The 17,427-nt window shown below is 44.4% G+C and overlaps 1 protein-coding gene across 2 annotated transcripts in view; it reads right to left on the bottom strand.

Moving 5' to 3' along the window:
- VWF (von Willebrand factor) overlaps positions 1–17,427 on the bottom strand; it is a 137,395-nt gene that overhangs the window by 25,243 nt on the left and 94,725 nt on the right. For both annotated transcript variants that reach the window (XM_077759150.1, XM_077759149.1), the window contains 7 exons: positions 15,866–16,030; positions 14,903–14,946; positions 14,419–14,596; positions 9,767–9,987; positions 8,352–8,544; positions 7,794–8,135; positions 5,310–5,509 (listed from right to left, as the gene is read on the bottom strand). In XM_077759150.1, coding sequence (XP_077615276.1) covers positions 5,310–5,509; positions 7,794–8,135; positions 8,352–8,544; positions 9,767–9,987; positions 14,419–14,596; positions 14,903–14,946; positions 15,866–16,030 — 1,343 coding nt within the window. The remainder of the gene's footprint in view (positions 1–5,309; positions 5,510–7,793; positions 8,136–8,351; positions 8,545–9,766; positions 9,988–14,418; positions 14,597–14,902; positions 14,947–15,865; positions 16,031–17,427) is intronic.

The raw sequence follows: 17,427 nt of genomic DNA, 5'->3' as shown, positions 1-17,427 counted from the left end.
AATACACACACACACACACACACACACACACACACACACACGTGCTCCCAGCCTCATAGCTGACACTCAAACTGAAGAAATAAGACTTGCCAGTGAAAAGTTAAATGAGATAAGGGAAATGTGATACATTCACGGCATGGCATATTACTCAGCCATGGAAACAAACTATGGAAACATGCAACATGGATGTCTCCAAAGTATCATGCTGAGTGAAAGAAGATGGGCAAAAAAGGAGTACCGCTTGCATGATTCCATTTATGGAAAATTCCAGAAAATGTAAACAAATCTATAGTGACAGAAAGCAGAGCAGTGGCTGCCTGGGGGTGGGAGACGGGGGTTGGGGATGTATTAAAAAGAGGCATAAGGGAACTTTTGGGGCTGATGGCAATGTTGATTATCTTGATTGCGGTGATGGCTTTATGGGTATGTACATATGTCAAAACTCATCAAACTGTGTACACTTTACATAGGTGCTGTTTACTGTATGTAAACGATGCCTCAATAAAGCTGCTTTTAAAAATGAGAAATACAAGAGCCACAGCAGTGCAAAAGAAATGTTCACGGAGGCTGGGGTGCTCCAGAAACACCTCACAAAGGTGCACCTGTGTTGGGTGGGAAGGACCCAGGCAGAGGAAAGAAGAAGGGATTCCAGGTGGGAACAGAGGACAGAATGTCCTTGCGGCCACCAAGCGACTGTAGAGGCCTTCACTGTCTGCTCCAAGGGGCTGTGTTTAACTTGGTAGATAAATGCAGCCCTGAAGCTCTGTGAGCAGGGCCCTGCCTCAAAGAGAAGAGTGTCAAATATGGACAGCCCTGGTGAGAGTGAGCAGCACGGAATAGGGAGCGACCAGCACCAGAAACCAGGGCTCTCCCAGGGGCTGGGAAGTTCCCAGGGGGCACAGGGCACTGGCCTCAGGGGCCTGGGCGTGGGAGGGGGGCGACCTCTCACATCTCCCCAGGCCTCTCTCTCTGTCCTGCCGCTTTCTGCTTTCTGCACTGATGGGGACGCTGAGGAGCCTGTCTTCAGATTCTGTGACACGCTCCCCTGCTCACGCTGTCTCTACCTCTCTCTCAAAAATAACATTAAAAAAATAAAAGCAAAGGCGATAAAATGAGAAAGGAGAGGATCATGTTTTTTTAATATGTTTTGGGTTTTCTTTTCTCTATTTTTAAAATTTTTAAATAGTTTATTTTTTTAGAGAGAAAGAGAGAGAGAGAGACAGAGTGTGAGCAGGGGAAGGGCAAAGAGAGAGAAAGAGAGAGACAGAGAGACACAGAATCTGAAGCAGCTCCAGGATCCGAGGTGTCAGCACAGAGCCCCATGCAGGGCTCAAACTCATGAAACACAAAATCATCACGTGAGCCAAAGCCGGACACCTAACCACCTAGCCGGACACCTAGCCACCCAAGAGCCCCTCCTCTTTTTAAATGTGAACTTTAACTCTAAATTCAAGAATAAACAATACAACTTCCCCACGATCCAAAATTATGTGTTAAACCTCCTTTTCCAAGGATTTTCATTTCCCCAAGAAGCTTTAATGAGGCATGCCGGATACAGGGGACAGAGTCTATGGCTCCCAAAAAAGATCTTTCTGGCTAACGCTTAACTAAAAGCACAAGCAGCACCAGACAGCTAGAGAAAGAGAATGGAAAAATGTGAGCTTGTCAAGCAAGGATTTCAGCATAGATTTTGTCTTTATCCAATGAACTTAAAGGAACAAGTTACAGTTACAGTTTGAATGGGCGAGCCTGCCATTGTGGTCCACGTTGGGTTGTTGCTGTTTACATTCCTTTGTTGAGCCTACATCTTCATAAGATTTTCAGCAGGTATTTGTTGAACACCTCTGTTTCATGGTCAAGACAGGATCAGAGGCCATGGATACTGACAACTGATTTGTCTGTTTTCCTCTGTCTTTTTCCATGACTGTATCTACTGCCTCGTCTTGATTTATAAACACAACCTGGAAAACCTACAAAAATAAGTGTTTTGTGGTTTATCTAGGAATAATACAGAAAATATTACTGTTATTTTTGGTGAAGAAAATCAATTTTGTATAGTTTATTTCAACCTAAGTAAAATGTGAATTTTGTTTAAAAATAAATAAATAAAAATAAATAAAAGCACCAGCAGCAGCCTGCCCCGCAGCTGCACAACGTGTCTGGTTATGCAGTAATCATGGCACCAGGTGGCGCTCTTGCACCAGGACAGGCCAACTACAGCCAGTCCCATCTCCCCCAGAGGGTTCCAGGGCAGGGCGTGACGATTTCCAGGAGAGAGTTGGTATGAGAGCTGGCTGGTGAGAGAAAACTGAAGTCTTCGAAGCCTCAGGTCAGAGAAGAGACACAGGTCATCATGCACCACCCACCACAGCCAAGGGCCTGAGGGGAGATGAGGGTGAAATGTAAGCACTGAGCTGCCAGGGACCGGTGGAGACCAGGGAGGAAACGCAGGCTCCGGGAGCTCATTCTGGGGGTGATGGAGGCAGTCCTTGCTGCCCCGCACAGCCCCCAACCAGAGAGGGACAGCCAGTGCGCGGGCCCCGGGGCCCCTCTGAGCCAGCCACAAGGGCTCACGTGTTTACACTGTGTTTTGAAAATAAACAAGAGCTATGGAAACTGGTAAATATTTTGCCCTTCCGAAGTTACCACCAGAGATTTATACCCTGGATTATTTCCCTGAAGAAAAGTTGTCTTGGCTTTATTTTTCTGCTAAAGAAATTTCATTTCATGGAAATGTCCTTCATGTTAGATTTTTATTCTTTCCCTGCTTTGCATGGGAAAATGGAAATTGCAGGTAGCCTGATAAGATATTTGTTTTCATCCATTTAAACTAGATTTTCTGAAGTAAACTGAAACTGGCTTGGCTCCCTTCATGGTTTTGATTAATTTTAATGTCACTTGGTTCTGAAATATATTTATGAGACTGTTTCTGTGTCCAAAATATTGCACAAATATCATTCTTCACGCAACACAAATGTATATTCCAATGTGTTGGATGGAAGGTGAGGGGACCAGAGAGGAGAAATAGAGTCAGAGGGGGTGGGTGGAGACACTGAGGTTAAATTCACAAGCTTCTAGCTCTCCACATCCTGCACCATAAGGACAGTCATGGAGGCAGAAATGTTTTGCAAACTTGAGCTTCCTTCTCATCACAGAATGCCAAAGTAGAGGGTAGGGACATTTTTTTTTTTAAGGTTTTTTTTTTTAATGTTTTATTTATTTCTAGGAGAGAGAGAGAGACAGCGTGAACAGGGGAGGGTCAGAGAGAGAGGGAGTCACAGACTGAAACAGGTTCCAGGCTCTGAGCTGGCAGTCAGCACAGAGCCCGACGCAGGGCTCGAACCCACGAACCGCGAGATCATGACCTAAGCGAAAGTTGGATGCTTAACCGACTAAGCCACCCAGGCGCCCCAGGGTAGGGACATTTCTGCCTCCCTCTGAGAGGACCTGACCACTACCAGCAAATCCAGCCTGAAATTACCACTGGGTGCTGGCACCACATGTAATGGTACATATCCTTTGAGCCCAGTGGGAGGGAGCCCAGGAGCTGTGTGGATCAGGGAGAGCAATGTAAGGTTTTATGTACTCGTTTTGGAGAATATTCTGGTACAGGTAGTCACTTCATTCAGCAAGGTGAAATACAGCAATACAGTATCACTGGTCTTCCCTCCTAACTCATCTACTTCACGGTGAGAATGAATGGGGTCCACTTGGATAAAGCCCAGTAAGAAAACAGAGCAAATGAGAGCCATCCAGCTGGATGACCGCCCATGCTTACATGAAAACATAGTTAGCTCAAAGTTTAGCTCACAGTTCCAGTGAGATCAATAGCAGGGCTAGGGATGACCTAGAACGGTGGATAGGAATCCAAGTTTTATCACCTGATGCCATCTGAGCCTGTGTCCTCACCTGTTCAATGGTACATGCAATAATGACCCTATGGAGTTTGCAGGAGAATCAAAGGAAATAGTCCATTTCCTGTCTTACAATGTCAGGGAGAGAATAGTGTAGTTATTGAAATTATTGTTTTCATGGTTCTCTAGATTGGTCAGCTAGCTTTACCATGTGATTACATCTAGTAAGTCACCTTACCTGGTTCACTTAGCGATAAAAGTCCTCCCTGGTGATGATGGAGATGTTAGGTCTTGGGTATAATCCCCAATCAGAGAATACACTCTCCTTTGCTAGAAGCCAAATCTTCTCTCCCTGTACCATGTTCTGTACTATCACTGTCAGCGATGAAGGACAGGACCCCTGCACACATTCACACATGCCCAGACACACAGTACCCCGACACTACAAATGTACATGTTGTCAACTTTGAAGACATGACCGCCATCTCAGGCCAAGATGGGGGAGAGTCTGGTAAATATTCTTTCAAAATGGACTCAATAACTTCTAAGGTGCTAAAAGAATTAAGTACTCAATGATTCCCAAGCACATCAGCCCAAAGAAGGCTTAGCAAAAATGCATTCTCATACATTGGAAAGAGCCTCTTTGGAGTCAGAGCTTTAAATACTAAGTCTAATTCTCACCTCCATCACTTACAAACTGTGTCCATGGGCAAAGTAAGCTCTCTAAGACTGGGTTTTCTCATAAAAATTTTTAAGTATTTATAAGATGATGTAAGACATCCCAGTACATTCGGTGGAACCCTGATCCAAGAGGGTGCCATACACACACAGACACACAGTCACTCACTTGGCCACACACACAGGTTCCAAGTCAGGTAAGTTTGAGAAGCAAAATCCCTCTTAAGTACTGGCACTATACATTAGTGCATGAAAAGCTCTAAAGAGTCCTACAATAAAGAAACCTGTTTAGCCAGTGTTCTTTAAGCTCTCTTGACCACAGGTCAATACCACTGTTAATACCCTGCAAAACACACCTTCAAATAATGTTGAGATGATGAACATAGAGTGCTAAGTATAATGCGAAGTATACATCTTCATAATAGTAGATATTACCATATAAAATATTCTTTTCCCATCCCCTTCTAGGTTCCTATAGCCTTCTACTTATATATGAATATAATGACAATGACAGTAAGAGTACTCATAGTAATATGCTGTTAATTCTCTGGGGTTTTTTCACACAGCTGATATCTGACAGACCCAGGATTTGAACCAAGATGTACGTGGCTCCAAAGCCATTATGCCATACTGCTTCCCTATCCTTCAGTGATCCCCTTAAGAGTTGACCTTGCTTCCACAGTTGGGGGTCAGTGCGAACAATCACTGGTGAACACTTCACCCTACTGACCCGAGAGAGAAGCAGCCCCATGGGAAGTAAAAGGCCAGGGCTCCTACCTGGTGCCGGACTCCATCCTTGCTGACGCACTGGGTACAGGCCTCCTCAGAGACACAGCTACCCTCCAGCAGGACTTGATGCGGGGGGCAGAAGCAGCCTTCTGAGGGATGTCCCGCACAGGAGCTCACATTGCCCTCACAGAGCCGGGGGCAGCCTCGCTCACAGTGGCTGTACACCAGGGAAGGTGGGCATGACATAGCTACAAACAGAGAAGGAGGTCACACTCAGCCCGCACCAACCAGAGGGAAACAGAGGCACCGCTGATTCAGAGAGGCTGATCATCTGACACATGTGCTGGGGCGGAAATGGCTAATTCTACTGATTTTTATTCTCTCCATTTTCCATACAAATAGACCTTTAAGCGAGACACATGACCACAGGATAAAGACCATTTCCCAACTTCCCTTGCAGCTAAATGTAGTCATGTGACTAAGTTCTGAGTATTTGTTCAAGGAACATCACTTAAATCAGTACCATTTGAACTTTTTTGACAATGAATATAGTAAGAAATATATTTTACATCATAGGCCAGGAGATAGATACATAGATAGATATAACTAAACTATATATTTTAGTTATNTTTAAATTGTAGTTAGTTAACATACAGTGTAATATTGGTTTCAGGACTAGAATTTTTTGATTCATCATTTACATATAACACTCAGTGCTCATAACAACAAGTACCCCCTTAATGCCCATCACCCATCTAGCCCATCCCCCCACCAACCTCCCCTCCAGCAACCCTCAGTTTGTCCTCTGTAGTTAAGTCTGTTATGGTTTGCTTCCCTCTCTTTTTTTTCCCTTCCCATGTTCTATTTTGTTTCTTAAATTCCACATATGAGTGAAATCATATGGTATTTGTCTCTCTCTGGCTGACTTATTTCACTTAGCATAATACACTCTAGCTCTATCCACGTCATTGAGAATGGCAAGATTTCATTCTTTTCGATGGCTGAGTAATATTCAGTTATATATATATATATATATATATATATATACCACATCTTTTTTTTTCTTCCAAGATTTTATTTACATTCAAATTAGTTAACATATAGTATAGTAATTGACTTCAGGAGGAATCTTTTTTTAAAAGACATCTCTGTATATCCTTTGTCCTTTCTCCCTTCCTCTCCCATGCTGCCATTTGAACCTGGACATGATAGCTAGAAGTCCATCTTAACCCATGAGAAAAAAACACACCCAAGTGAGAACAGAGCAAAACACCTAACCCAGTTTGAGACCCAGAAACAGCTGGAACTACCTCCCTCTGATCAGCTATGTGACAGAATTTTCCTTGTCTGTTACTTGAGTCAAATTTAACCCTAACTGATGATGTCAGCCTGTGTATCCTTGGGAAGTCTTATGGGTCTTTCTTTTAAATATGGGTATATTTAATCCTTTAAAAATCCTCTAAAATTAAATAAGGAATCCACAGCTCTGAAGAGTTGCTACAAGAGGAGAAAAGCTAAAGATGACTCACTTGTCCGACGCTGGCCCTGCTCAACCCCTTCCTAAATGTTCTCCCGGTGCTGCTGCAGGGGGCAGGACTGTCTAAGGATTTAGAGCACCAAGCATTTTCCTGTAAATACACTATAAGTAGCCAGGGGTAGACAAAGAAATTAGTAAGTAGAAAAGGACTGTGGGTAACTCAGAAACTATCATTTGCCCCTTGACCTGCAGGCAGGTTGAAAGGAAGTACTACCATCCAATGGACTCAGAACACCAGAGCTGGAAGGAACCCAGGGGTTGTCTAATCCCATGATCTTATTCTGAGATGCAGAAAGCAAGGTCCAGATAGAGAACAGTCGATCACCTGCTGAGCTGGTACTAGGGCGCCGAAGTCCTCCAGCCACAGGTGAGATCTGTGACAGCTTTAGGATTATTATCCTGAGATGCTTGCATATATTGATTTCCCTCCAGAAAAAGTCAGGGATGATGTTCAGTAACTGAGGATGCTGAAGTTCAGTGTTCTTGTCATTTCAGCACCCCCTGAGGCAGCTGATTCATCATGGTATCCCCCACATGTTAAATGATAAATGCCAAGTCCAAGTAGGGGAACTGACCTTGAGGAGGTATCTACACTAGCAATCCTGTGGTATTTGTTATTAAGACGTGTCTTAATATTTAGTGGCAAAATCCACTCACACTTCAAAACCCTGCTCAGGCATGGCTTATTCTGTGAGCATTTGCTAAACTTGGTGGAATTTCAAACTCAATGTGACTGGTCATTCTGTACTTTGCTGACGTAGTCACATCTGTCTGAACTGTAGAAATGTTTTTGTTTGCACAGAAATTCTACACTCAAATGACTTAAACATCTACCATCTTAGTTGATCCTAAATGGGATCCTACATAATAGGAAAAGCAGGGATTTTGATCTTTATCACACAAAAAAAGAATCTGAGACCTCGAGAGGTTGAGCAAGCCCACAATTAGTTGGTCTTCATGACTTCGGGGGGGGGGAGGCTCACATGGAGACTCACCACAGAAATCGCTCCTCCTCCAGTCAACACAGACTCCTTTGGTCCGACAGAGGTGGGCGTACAGGGCAATCGCCTCACAGACTTGCTCCTGGTGGCAACTGTCCTGCTGGCACATGGCGTAAAAGGTGGCTGGAGCCAGGAGCTGGTGGCACTCGGCAAACAGGGCTGAGAGGAGGAGCTGGCAGTGGGAACCGCTGGAGGCAGGACACTGCTCCTCGGGAACAGGCTGGCACGTCCTCCCCGGCTGCTGCACCGTCCATTCCTGGATGAGCACCTTCCAGTCCGTAGTGACCGTGCCATCCTTCAGCATGAAGTCATTGGCCCCATTCTCATCGCAGATACCTAGGCAAATGAGGAGACAGGACTGTTAGCCCTGGGTGCCCACCAGGGCTGGAGATGCTGGAGACCTGGCCATTCTCCATCCCCACCAGCATCTGAACCTTACAATCAACTGGACCCGGAAACATAAGCAGCCAAGAGTTGCAAGACTAGAGCAAAGAAAGTTTATCGATACAAAAGGGAGGGTTTATCGACCAAAAGTCAGGAGAATGTTCTCACCACAGAGACCATACATCTTGGAAGCAAAGGTCTTGGGGCTGAGCTGCAGCTGGAATTCATTGTTTTGTGGAGTGAATGTGAAGATGTGGCCAAGATGGTTGAATCTCATCTCATACATGATGGTGCCATAGACATTGACTTCTATGTCCCCGGCCACGTATGGGACAGAGACCAGTCTTCCATTCACTGTCAGCTGCCCAGAGAAGAAAATGACTCATCAGTGGTTGTCACTATCAAGAATCCTAGATTTCATCTTACCTACTTCCTGAGGTTACTGACGGTCCCTACGCATCTGCCACATTCAACCCCAGTGTTATCCACAGTGTTATCTGATATCTGACAGCAGCCCTTCTAAGATAAAGGGGCTTTGCAGAGCTTGACAGAACAGAGCATTACAATCCTATACAGATGGCCATGCTCCTAGAGCCTGAAAGCCCCGGGGTTAAAGCCAGTCATGAGCCTGTGTACATTCAACAGAGAAGGGCAACCCCTTCTGGATACGTGGAGAGAGTTGCCTTTTGTCAGCTCATCAGGGTGGTGTCTCCAGGAGCATCTCACAGAACTATGTTAAGTCCATTTATGTACGTATATATGTATGCGTGTGTGTGTGTGTGTGCGTGTGCGCGCGCGTGTGTGTATTTTTGGTCAGTAGCTCTTTGGAAGCCCCAGTATATATCATATCAAACATATTAAAAGGTACTCATGTCCCATGGTGACTATAATTTTTGCTGTTAAAGGTTTTGGAAGGCTTTTTCCTTTTGATTTTAAAAGTTTGGGCTGTGAGTTACTCATTTAGTATAGGACTAGCTATGATTTTTCAGCAATTAATGTGCATAATCAGAAATTCTTACAAAACGAGGTTTCTACAAGTTACTTTCACATAATGGAATATTTGTGATTTCTAAATGAACAAGAAGTTGTCATAATGTAACCTTTTGTAAACAATCAGTCAAACATTTATTTTTATCAGTGTTGCAGCTTTCCTCTTGAATTTTGGAGCCATACGTTTTGATCAGGCCCTAAATATCTCCAAAGGCCCTAATGTAGGGCCCTAAATATTCTCCTTTGTAAAACTCACAGGCCCTGTGCACTGGGCTCGTCATGCCCTCTGGGTAAATAGCTTGGGTGTCTATCCCAACTTTCTGCCAACACCAGAAACCAGAGCTGGATTTGTAACTTAATGCTATCTAAAATGGATCCTTTTTTTTTTTTTTTCTCCAAATCTGGGCCCAGAACAACATGAAATCGTGCCACAAGGGAGATGAGAATAAGCCTCTCCTAAGAAGGTGGCACTCTGCTGGTGGGGCAGAAAGCTGAGTCCCTAACAGATACACCAGCTAAAACCAAGTGCCACCAGAGGCTTGTTGGGGGTTCTGTTGCTGCCTTGCGTGGGCCCCACAGAAAGCTCGTCTCACCTGCATGTCACTGTGGAGCTCAAGTGACAGGCCCTCATGCTTCACCTCAATAGACTTCGTGCAGGCCTGCCTCGTCTCAGGGCTGCAAGCACTGTTATGCAGAATCACCTCCAGGTCCTGCTCCTTGTTTTGAAAGAGGACATACGAACAGCTGCCAGTCAGCTTGAAATTCTGCCCATCAAAGGTCACAATGTGCCGTGTAGAGCTGCCCATGCACACACCTGAACAGGGGAGAGCAAAGGATGGATGTGATATTATCCAAACACCCACACATGCAAAGAGGCAGATGTTACCAAGTCACACACAGATAAATAGAGTTGAGCACTGAATGGGCCCTTTGAGGTCATGTAATCTAATTTCCTCCTTCTTACAGATTAGGAAACTGAAATTCTGAGAGGTAGAGAGAGTAGTTTAGCTAAGTAACACTTGGCTAGTAAATATTTTTCTAGAGAAGGTCTAGAAGGACAAGTATCACATGAAAACATGGAAAATTATACAACCATACTTCCAAAAACTTTTAACATGCAAAGTGAATGATCTCCTCTATAGAGATGCTTTGGCTCAGGAAACAAAGTTAAGTTTCAGGGTTGTTATGACTTGTTGAAATCATGAGGAGCTAAGTGTATCATAAGCTTATGAGCTCATTGTAAAGAAAGGTCACCTAAAGACACATGTGTCCTCTCCGCTGCCAAGTTTCTAATGGTACAAGTGGCCATGTTGACTTGATCCCTTAAGAGATGATCACACGAGAGAAATATTTCTGAAGCCAAAACAAATGATTGGGTCTCCACACTCCCTCATTTGCCACTCATTCATTCACACAATCGGCAAATTCTCAAGGGTCCTATTAAAATACTACTTGGAAACACTCATCATCTTGCATCTGCATAAGATGATTCTGTAAAAAATCCCCCCATGGAAGGCGCCACTGCCGTGTGTGATTTGAAAGCTAATCTTAGACCTAACTGAAGTTGGAGATGAGCTTTCCAGAGCAACCGTGACCACAGCTACGGTGGTGGGTAAACAAAAGCCCAAGAACTGAGAGGCAGACTCAGTGGGTCTGTGAGGCTGCATTGATGTCCTTTGTTCACACCAGGTCTAGGCAACCTCCACCTGCATCCATGACCTGTGCGTCAAGCAGCACAGCCACTAACAAATGAAGGGGCTGCATGCACCATGTGTCAGGTCTGAGTAGCCTGCCAGGAGCTCTTTGACTCAAAATCCCCTGAGACCTGGAGCAGTCAGCCACTCCCAAGGGGCACTTGACGCTCAGGCAGCAAGTGGTTCCCAGTACTCCAGCTGTGGAGAGTGTCACGTCTTCAGGCGATCAGCCCCTCTGCTGTGAGGATGTCACAAGTCACAGGCAAAGAAGTAGTATTAGCTCACACGTGGCAAGCTAGGGAGAACGGCTCTGCCCACTGTCACTTAAACTATAACCGTGAAGTGGGTGCTTTGGAGCCAGAAAAACTCAAGACTGAATTCTGTTCCACCCTGTGCTTGTACTGTGACCTTGGATAAATTACTTCACTTCTGTGGTCCTCTCCTAACTCCTCTGCTGTCTTTGAACTGATAGAGGATTTCTGGGCTATGTTTTTAAGCAAAAAAAAAAGGCAAAGAATCATTTGTGAAGGAGGATGAATGTGAAAGGAATGTTCCCTGGTTACCTGCAGGGAACATAAGTAGAAACAAGTAGAAAGCATGGAGGAATGGGAGGAGTGAAGTGACACTCCAAATAAACCTTTCTGTCCATTCTCACATTTGCGGCCATGTTAGTAATTCATGTACCAAGAACAAATGAATAAACTCAACAAGGATGGGGATGAGGGAAACCTGAAATGGAATACAAACAGAAACAAACTGAATTCATGGTAATAAATAACATAACTACACTGTAGGGAGAGGAGAAACTAATCTAAATAATACGGGTTGAAGGGGGGGATGTACTTTGTACTCAAAGACAAAAGACAAAAAGAACTGCATATGAATATTATACTCTAGTTAGTAGATTTGTTTTTCATCCAGGCATTGGTTAGTAATTCTGAAACTACTTTATGTATATTCTGGGATTAAGCCAACATATAAATATATCCTGGATAATGAGAGCCAGACTCCTTACTGTGTGAGAGAGGGAGGTGGACATGTCAGAAGGGCATAGGAGTCAAACTGAAAGGGTTCCCATTAGCCACATCTGAGACCATCGACCAAGAAAATAAATAATGCTAGTAATTGATTATACCCCATAGAATAAAATAAGAACCAATAAGTCCATATTGATACCAATGATTAATTGAATTAATCAATGACAGAGAAGGAAAAGTTCTTCCTTTCAATGGAATTCCAACTAGTAAATGTGGAGGGGGTGATGGAAATAAAAAATCACTATCTGGCAAACAGCACAATAAAAATTGTTTCAGGTAAGGATCATCAATGCACGGTAAACTTAATGGGTAAAAGTATTTTCCCATAGTTTCAAAATATCTCTGTATATGATCATTATTAATTGCAAGGAGGAAAACAGTAACTTTTCAGTGGAAAAATCTGATAAATATCACCTAAGCCAAGAGATCAAACTTAACGTACCTTTAATGAGACAAATTGATATCATGTGTCTCCTCTTGATAAACCAAAAAAGGCACAATATATCTTCTGGGGTATTCTTAACAAAATGTGTAACCTGAATCTAACCCAAATTGAGCGACATTTTACAAAATTACTAGCTGGAGCTCTTCAAAAAGGTCAAGGTCATAAACATCAAAGAAATACTAAGGATCTGTTGCAGATTGAAGAAGACTACAGAGACATGATGACTTAATGTCATGTGGGATCTGGATTGAACCCTACATCTGAACAAAGGACATAAGTGGGACAACTGATAAAAACTGAGTAAGATGTTTACAGGTGTACTTTATGGATATTAATTCCTGATTTTGATCATTAAACCATGATTATATAAGATACACCAATCGGGGTGAAGATACTCAGGAATTCTTTGTACCATTTGTACAGCTTTTTTTTGGTAAATCTGAAATTACCCAAAATAAAAAGTTTTAAATTTTAAAATGTTTTTATGCTTAAAAAAATAGCTCAAATCTAGTTTTATTGCTTCTGATAAAAGAGAGTATAAAGAGTCAAGGTTATAAAAGGAGTCAAGAGGGGTATTGAGAGACCGGATTTAAGAAGACATTTGTTTGCACAGGGCTCCTATTGTGTTGTGAGTCTTACACCCCCAGGTGCCCCAATAGGAATAACCAAGCCTTGTGAACCGGACTTTCAAGAGGCCACTCCCAGAGATGGGTTTGTGTCCCATGCAGTTACAAGGACCCTGGACCGGTGTCTGAAACTTAACCTGAAGAATGTAAAAGAGAGAAGCTATTACCATTGCCCAGAGGTGGCCAGACAGCAAGAGAGGGCTTGCTGCTGTTTGGGTAAGCAGGCGCACTCCACTCCAGTGGCGGGTCAAAAGTGCCCGAGTCCTGGGGGCCAGAGAGAGCACTTACACAAGAAATGATGGCCTGGCATTGTTCTAAACGTGACCCTGTCTATGAGACCTTCTACTATAGGGTCAGGAGGACCCCAAAACCGGAAGCCTGACATGGAGAAGCAGCAGCCGGCCCAAGGATACAGACTCCTTCTGCACTCCAAGATTGAGGATCAGAGGAATAGAGCAAGAGAGCTGACAAAGTAAAGCAGTCGCCGTAAACACCTGCCAGGCCAGAGAGCACAGAGCCCTCTCACAGAAGCACGTTACAGGAGAACCTTCTGAACCCCCTTCCATCCCCCCTGCCCTGGCCCCAAGCTGGGGAGAGGCAGAACATACCCCTTTCCAGGGCACAGGCAGCACAAACTGGGAGTAGGGAGCTGTTTTAACTCTAACTCAAGTTTAAGGTTTCGGTTATTACACAGGAATGGGCACCTAATTACCAAGTTGAGTTTTTGTTTTATAACTTAAAGTAACCATAGAACTCTATGAATAAACAGAGATGACACAGGTCTGGTAGCATTCTTATCCAGTCCAGGGAGATAATTTATCCTACTAAATAAACTGTCAAGGGAGGCTGAGGAATAAAATACCGTTTTGGCTTTATGCCACTGGTTGTGTCTATTTAACACAGTAAATATATGCCAAGTACGTATTACCTACCCAGCCATTTCTCCCAACCATGAGGCAGGGGGCTAACCCACCCCCATGTGTGAATGTCTTCCACAAGTCTGCAAAGGATGGAGGTCACTATGTCCTCCTCATAAACCAGGCCACTGTGATGAAGTGCCATGTCACCCAACCCAGCCAGCTCTAGGTGTGAGTGGAGAGTTTTCTGCCAGGGGGTCACTCTCACTGTTCTACTTCTACAGCATAGACTTCTAATGGCTGACTTGCCAACAACCAATTTGAGTAATGACCTCAGAAAATCAATTCTTCCTTCTGGATATGGATTATCTGGGGAGGTGCTTTCCAAAGACACAGGAAGAGGACAGTGATCCTTGGGAGTGAATGAAAATATATCCAAAGGACACAAGCGGGAGGGAACATGGGTGAAAGTAGCACTCTGCATGTAGTGAGGAGGGAAAGGGGCTTCTGGTCTACCTCTCTGCACAGCTGTGCTAAAAGCACTGCCCCTGTAACACCACCCAGGCTGGTGAAGCATCGGACTCACATGGGCAGGTCCAGCGGCAGCCACAAGTCTCCTCCACCCTGAGAGGGGACTGGCTGTTGGGGCATGATGGCTTTGGGCCCCGGTCACAGTTGACTCGATGACTCTTCAGCAAGGTCTGGCCATCTGGCAGGCAAGTCACTGTGTGGCACTGGTCTGGCAAGTTCCAGGTGTCCCCAGGCTACAGAAGAAAGAAGCAGATTGATGCGGGTACAGGACGAGGTGCCCTGCGCTAAGCCCATCAACTGATCAACTGACCCCCTCTGAGGAAACAGAGACTAGGACTTGGACATAGGCCCAAGCAGCAAGGATACAGAACACAAGACTTACGGGTGGACCCTCCCCACACATCCATACACATGCACAAAAGCAGGATACAATGCTAAGAGGGAGAACCGGATCAAGAACAAAGGAGGAAAAATGGGGAATAAGCACCCCAAATACTCATTTCTTATCTTTCTTTCAAAGTCAGCTGAAAGGAACTCACGCTCTTCTCATTCCCTTCCTCATCCACGCAAACTCCAACAAACCCTGCAACAGACACAATTAAGATCTGAGTTCCCATTCCCACCCTGCAGAAGAAGCCATTCACGAAGCCTGCTTGGCCCCAAGGCTAGTCCCAGAAGGGGACTTCACTCCTCAAAAAGGGTCTGAGCAGGTTTGACCGTGAATGTGCAGGTCCACCAGGTTAAGAGGTGGTCACGCTGTTGTTCTTCAGGCATGCTCCGTGGTTCTCAATAACTATGATGATGACATCAGTAAGAACCCCGCAATCCCTACAGGGTGTGAAGCCTCCCAAGATCAGAATCTCCTTTTCCCATTTCATATGGAGATCAGTGCCTAGTGAGGGAAGGGGGAGGAAATGAAGCAAGATCCCCAAAATTTGAAAGAGACCTTAAAGAGTCCTTCCAGGAGAGCTATCTTCCAGCAGGAAAGGGCAATAACCCTAGTAGGCTTTGACTCACAGCTAGTTAGGAAAATAAATAAAATCAGGTAAAAAAAATCATATATGGTAAAAAAAAATCTAACCTAAGTCAACTTAAACTATGACACTTTGATATTAGCTTCTATGTTACTGTTTTTCCAAGGCCCTATATACTCATGCTGAGGGTGAATATAGGGCATGCGGAAGACCATAGTCTGCAGGATGCTGGGGTTCCCTGCTTCTGTCTTCCACTTATTTGTCCAAGATCACTCTGCACCAGTAAGCGTCAGCTGTGTCTGCTAAAGTCTTGATGGACAGTTAGGATGGAAGGAGGGCTTTACACAAAGAACTTTCTGGTAGCCCCTTGGATGTTTATCGTGCAAATTTTCCATGAGCAGAAACTTAAAGGTCCTGGTCTATATAACAATCTTCATTTGAAGCTAGATCTTACGCATGGACACCCTCGGGTCTCTAGAATGGGGCTTTTCCTTTTGAGGGGGGTATGAAAGGCATTATGAGACTCACCAGAGCACAGCTTATGGAAGAAGGAATTTCCTAGGGTGGCCATGGTGGGGAGGTCTTCAATTCGCTGGAGCTTCACTACGTTGGAGCTGGCCTTTGGACCTGCCAAGATTCTCAGCTGGGCCTCGTCATATCCATCCCCAATTCCAATGGGGATCACTGTCACTCCTGGGGTCAGCAGAGGAACAAGAAAGGATCTGTGTCAACCTGCTTTGGTCAAGTGGGCCCAAAACTGGCTGACTTGCATCTATCCCCAGCACCTGTACAGAGCCTCTAGATTACTTAAAATTTTTTTTTAAATATTTTTACTTATTTCTAGGAGAGAGAGAGAGAGAGAGTGAGCAGGGGAAGGTCANTTTAATGTTTTATTTATTTCTGAGAGAGAGAGAGAGAGAGAGAGAAAGAGAGCGAGAGCAGGGGAAGGTCAGAGAGAGAGGGAGATACAGAATCTGAAACCTGAGCCTCTAGATTTCAGCTCAGGTCATCATCTCACGGTTTGTGGGATCAAGCCCTATGTCAGCTCTGTGCTGACAGCGTGGAACCTGCTTGGGATTCTCTCTCTCTCTCTCTCCTTCTCTCTCTCTCCTTCTCTCTCTCAAAATAAATAAAAACTTAAAAAAAAAGAAATCTATTACAATAATTCAGATGGGACATAAGGGTGGCAGTGGTGGGTATGGTATGCGTGGCGGGATTCCCAATATATTTTGAAGACAGAGCATACTTTGTGGACGGACTGGACGGCAGTAAGAGAGAAAAAGAGGAATCATGGATGCTGAGGCTTTTGACCTGAGCAGTGGGAAGGACTGCCATTTTCTAAGACGGAAAGGACTGCAGAAGGAGGTTTGGATGTGAATTCGGTTTACGGTGAGTCTCTCATTAGAACGTGTGGGTGGGGTTGAGGCAAGAGATTCAGGCTGGGAGGAATTTTGAAGCCAGTGGTGTATGAATGGATTTGGACATGATGCTGGATGAGACCACCCAGGGGGTGAGTGTAAGAAGAGAAGAGGAAACGTCACAGGTCTGAGCCTGGGGTACATGCGTGCCCATTAACAGATGAGAAACTGAGGCTCTGCACAGTTAAATGACTTGCCCTAGAGCATGTTTGTTTCCCCCAGACTGCAACTGCTTCCCTTCCAGATGAAATTCTGTCTTTAGATTCTTGATTCTAAAGAAGAAAAATCTCCATCCTGAAATTCCCCAATTCAGTTCTTCAGAAAGTTCTAGGTATTTGCAATTTGCTTAAGGTTAGAGCTGATTTTCTCCCAGCAACTTTTCAGTTCTTGTCAGCTCGTTGTATCATCCAAATGTATATCCTTTCCCTTTTGGGATCCTTTTCCTTAAAAGAATAACTTTCATAAACATGTCCCGTTCACTCACTCAACAAACATTAAATGCCCACCTATTTTGTGTATCATGCACAGAAGACACAAAAGATGCTGCCCTTGTCTTCAAAGACCTCCAGTTTGTGCAAGAAACAGATATGTAACAAACAAATACAGTGTGATTTGCACATTTTGAGCTGTTCAGGATGTGGTACAGAAAAGGGAGTGAATAACTCTTAGGAA

This window comes from Crocuta crocuta, unplaced genomic scaffold (assembly GCF_008692635.1).
Source record: "Crocuta crocuta isolate KB4526 unplaced genomic scaffold, BGI_CrCroc_1.0 scaffold72, whole genome shotgun sequence".
Classification (NCBI taxonomy): Eukaryota; Metazoa; Chordata; class Mammalia; order Carnivora; family Hyaenidae; genus Crocuta; species Crocuta crocuta.
This window is presented reverse-complemented; position numbering and strand designations above follow the sequence as displayed.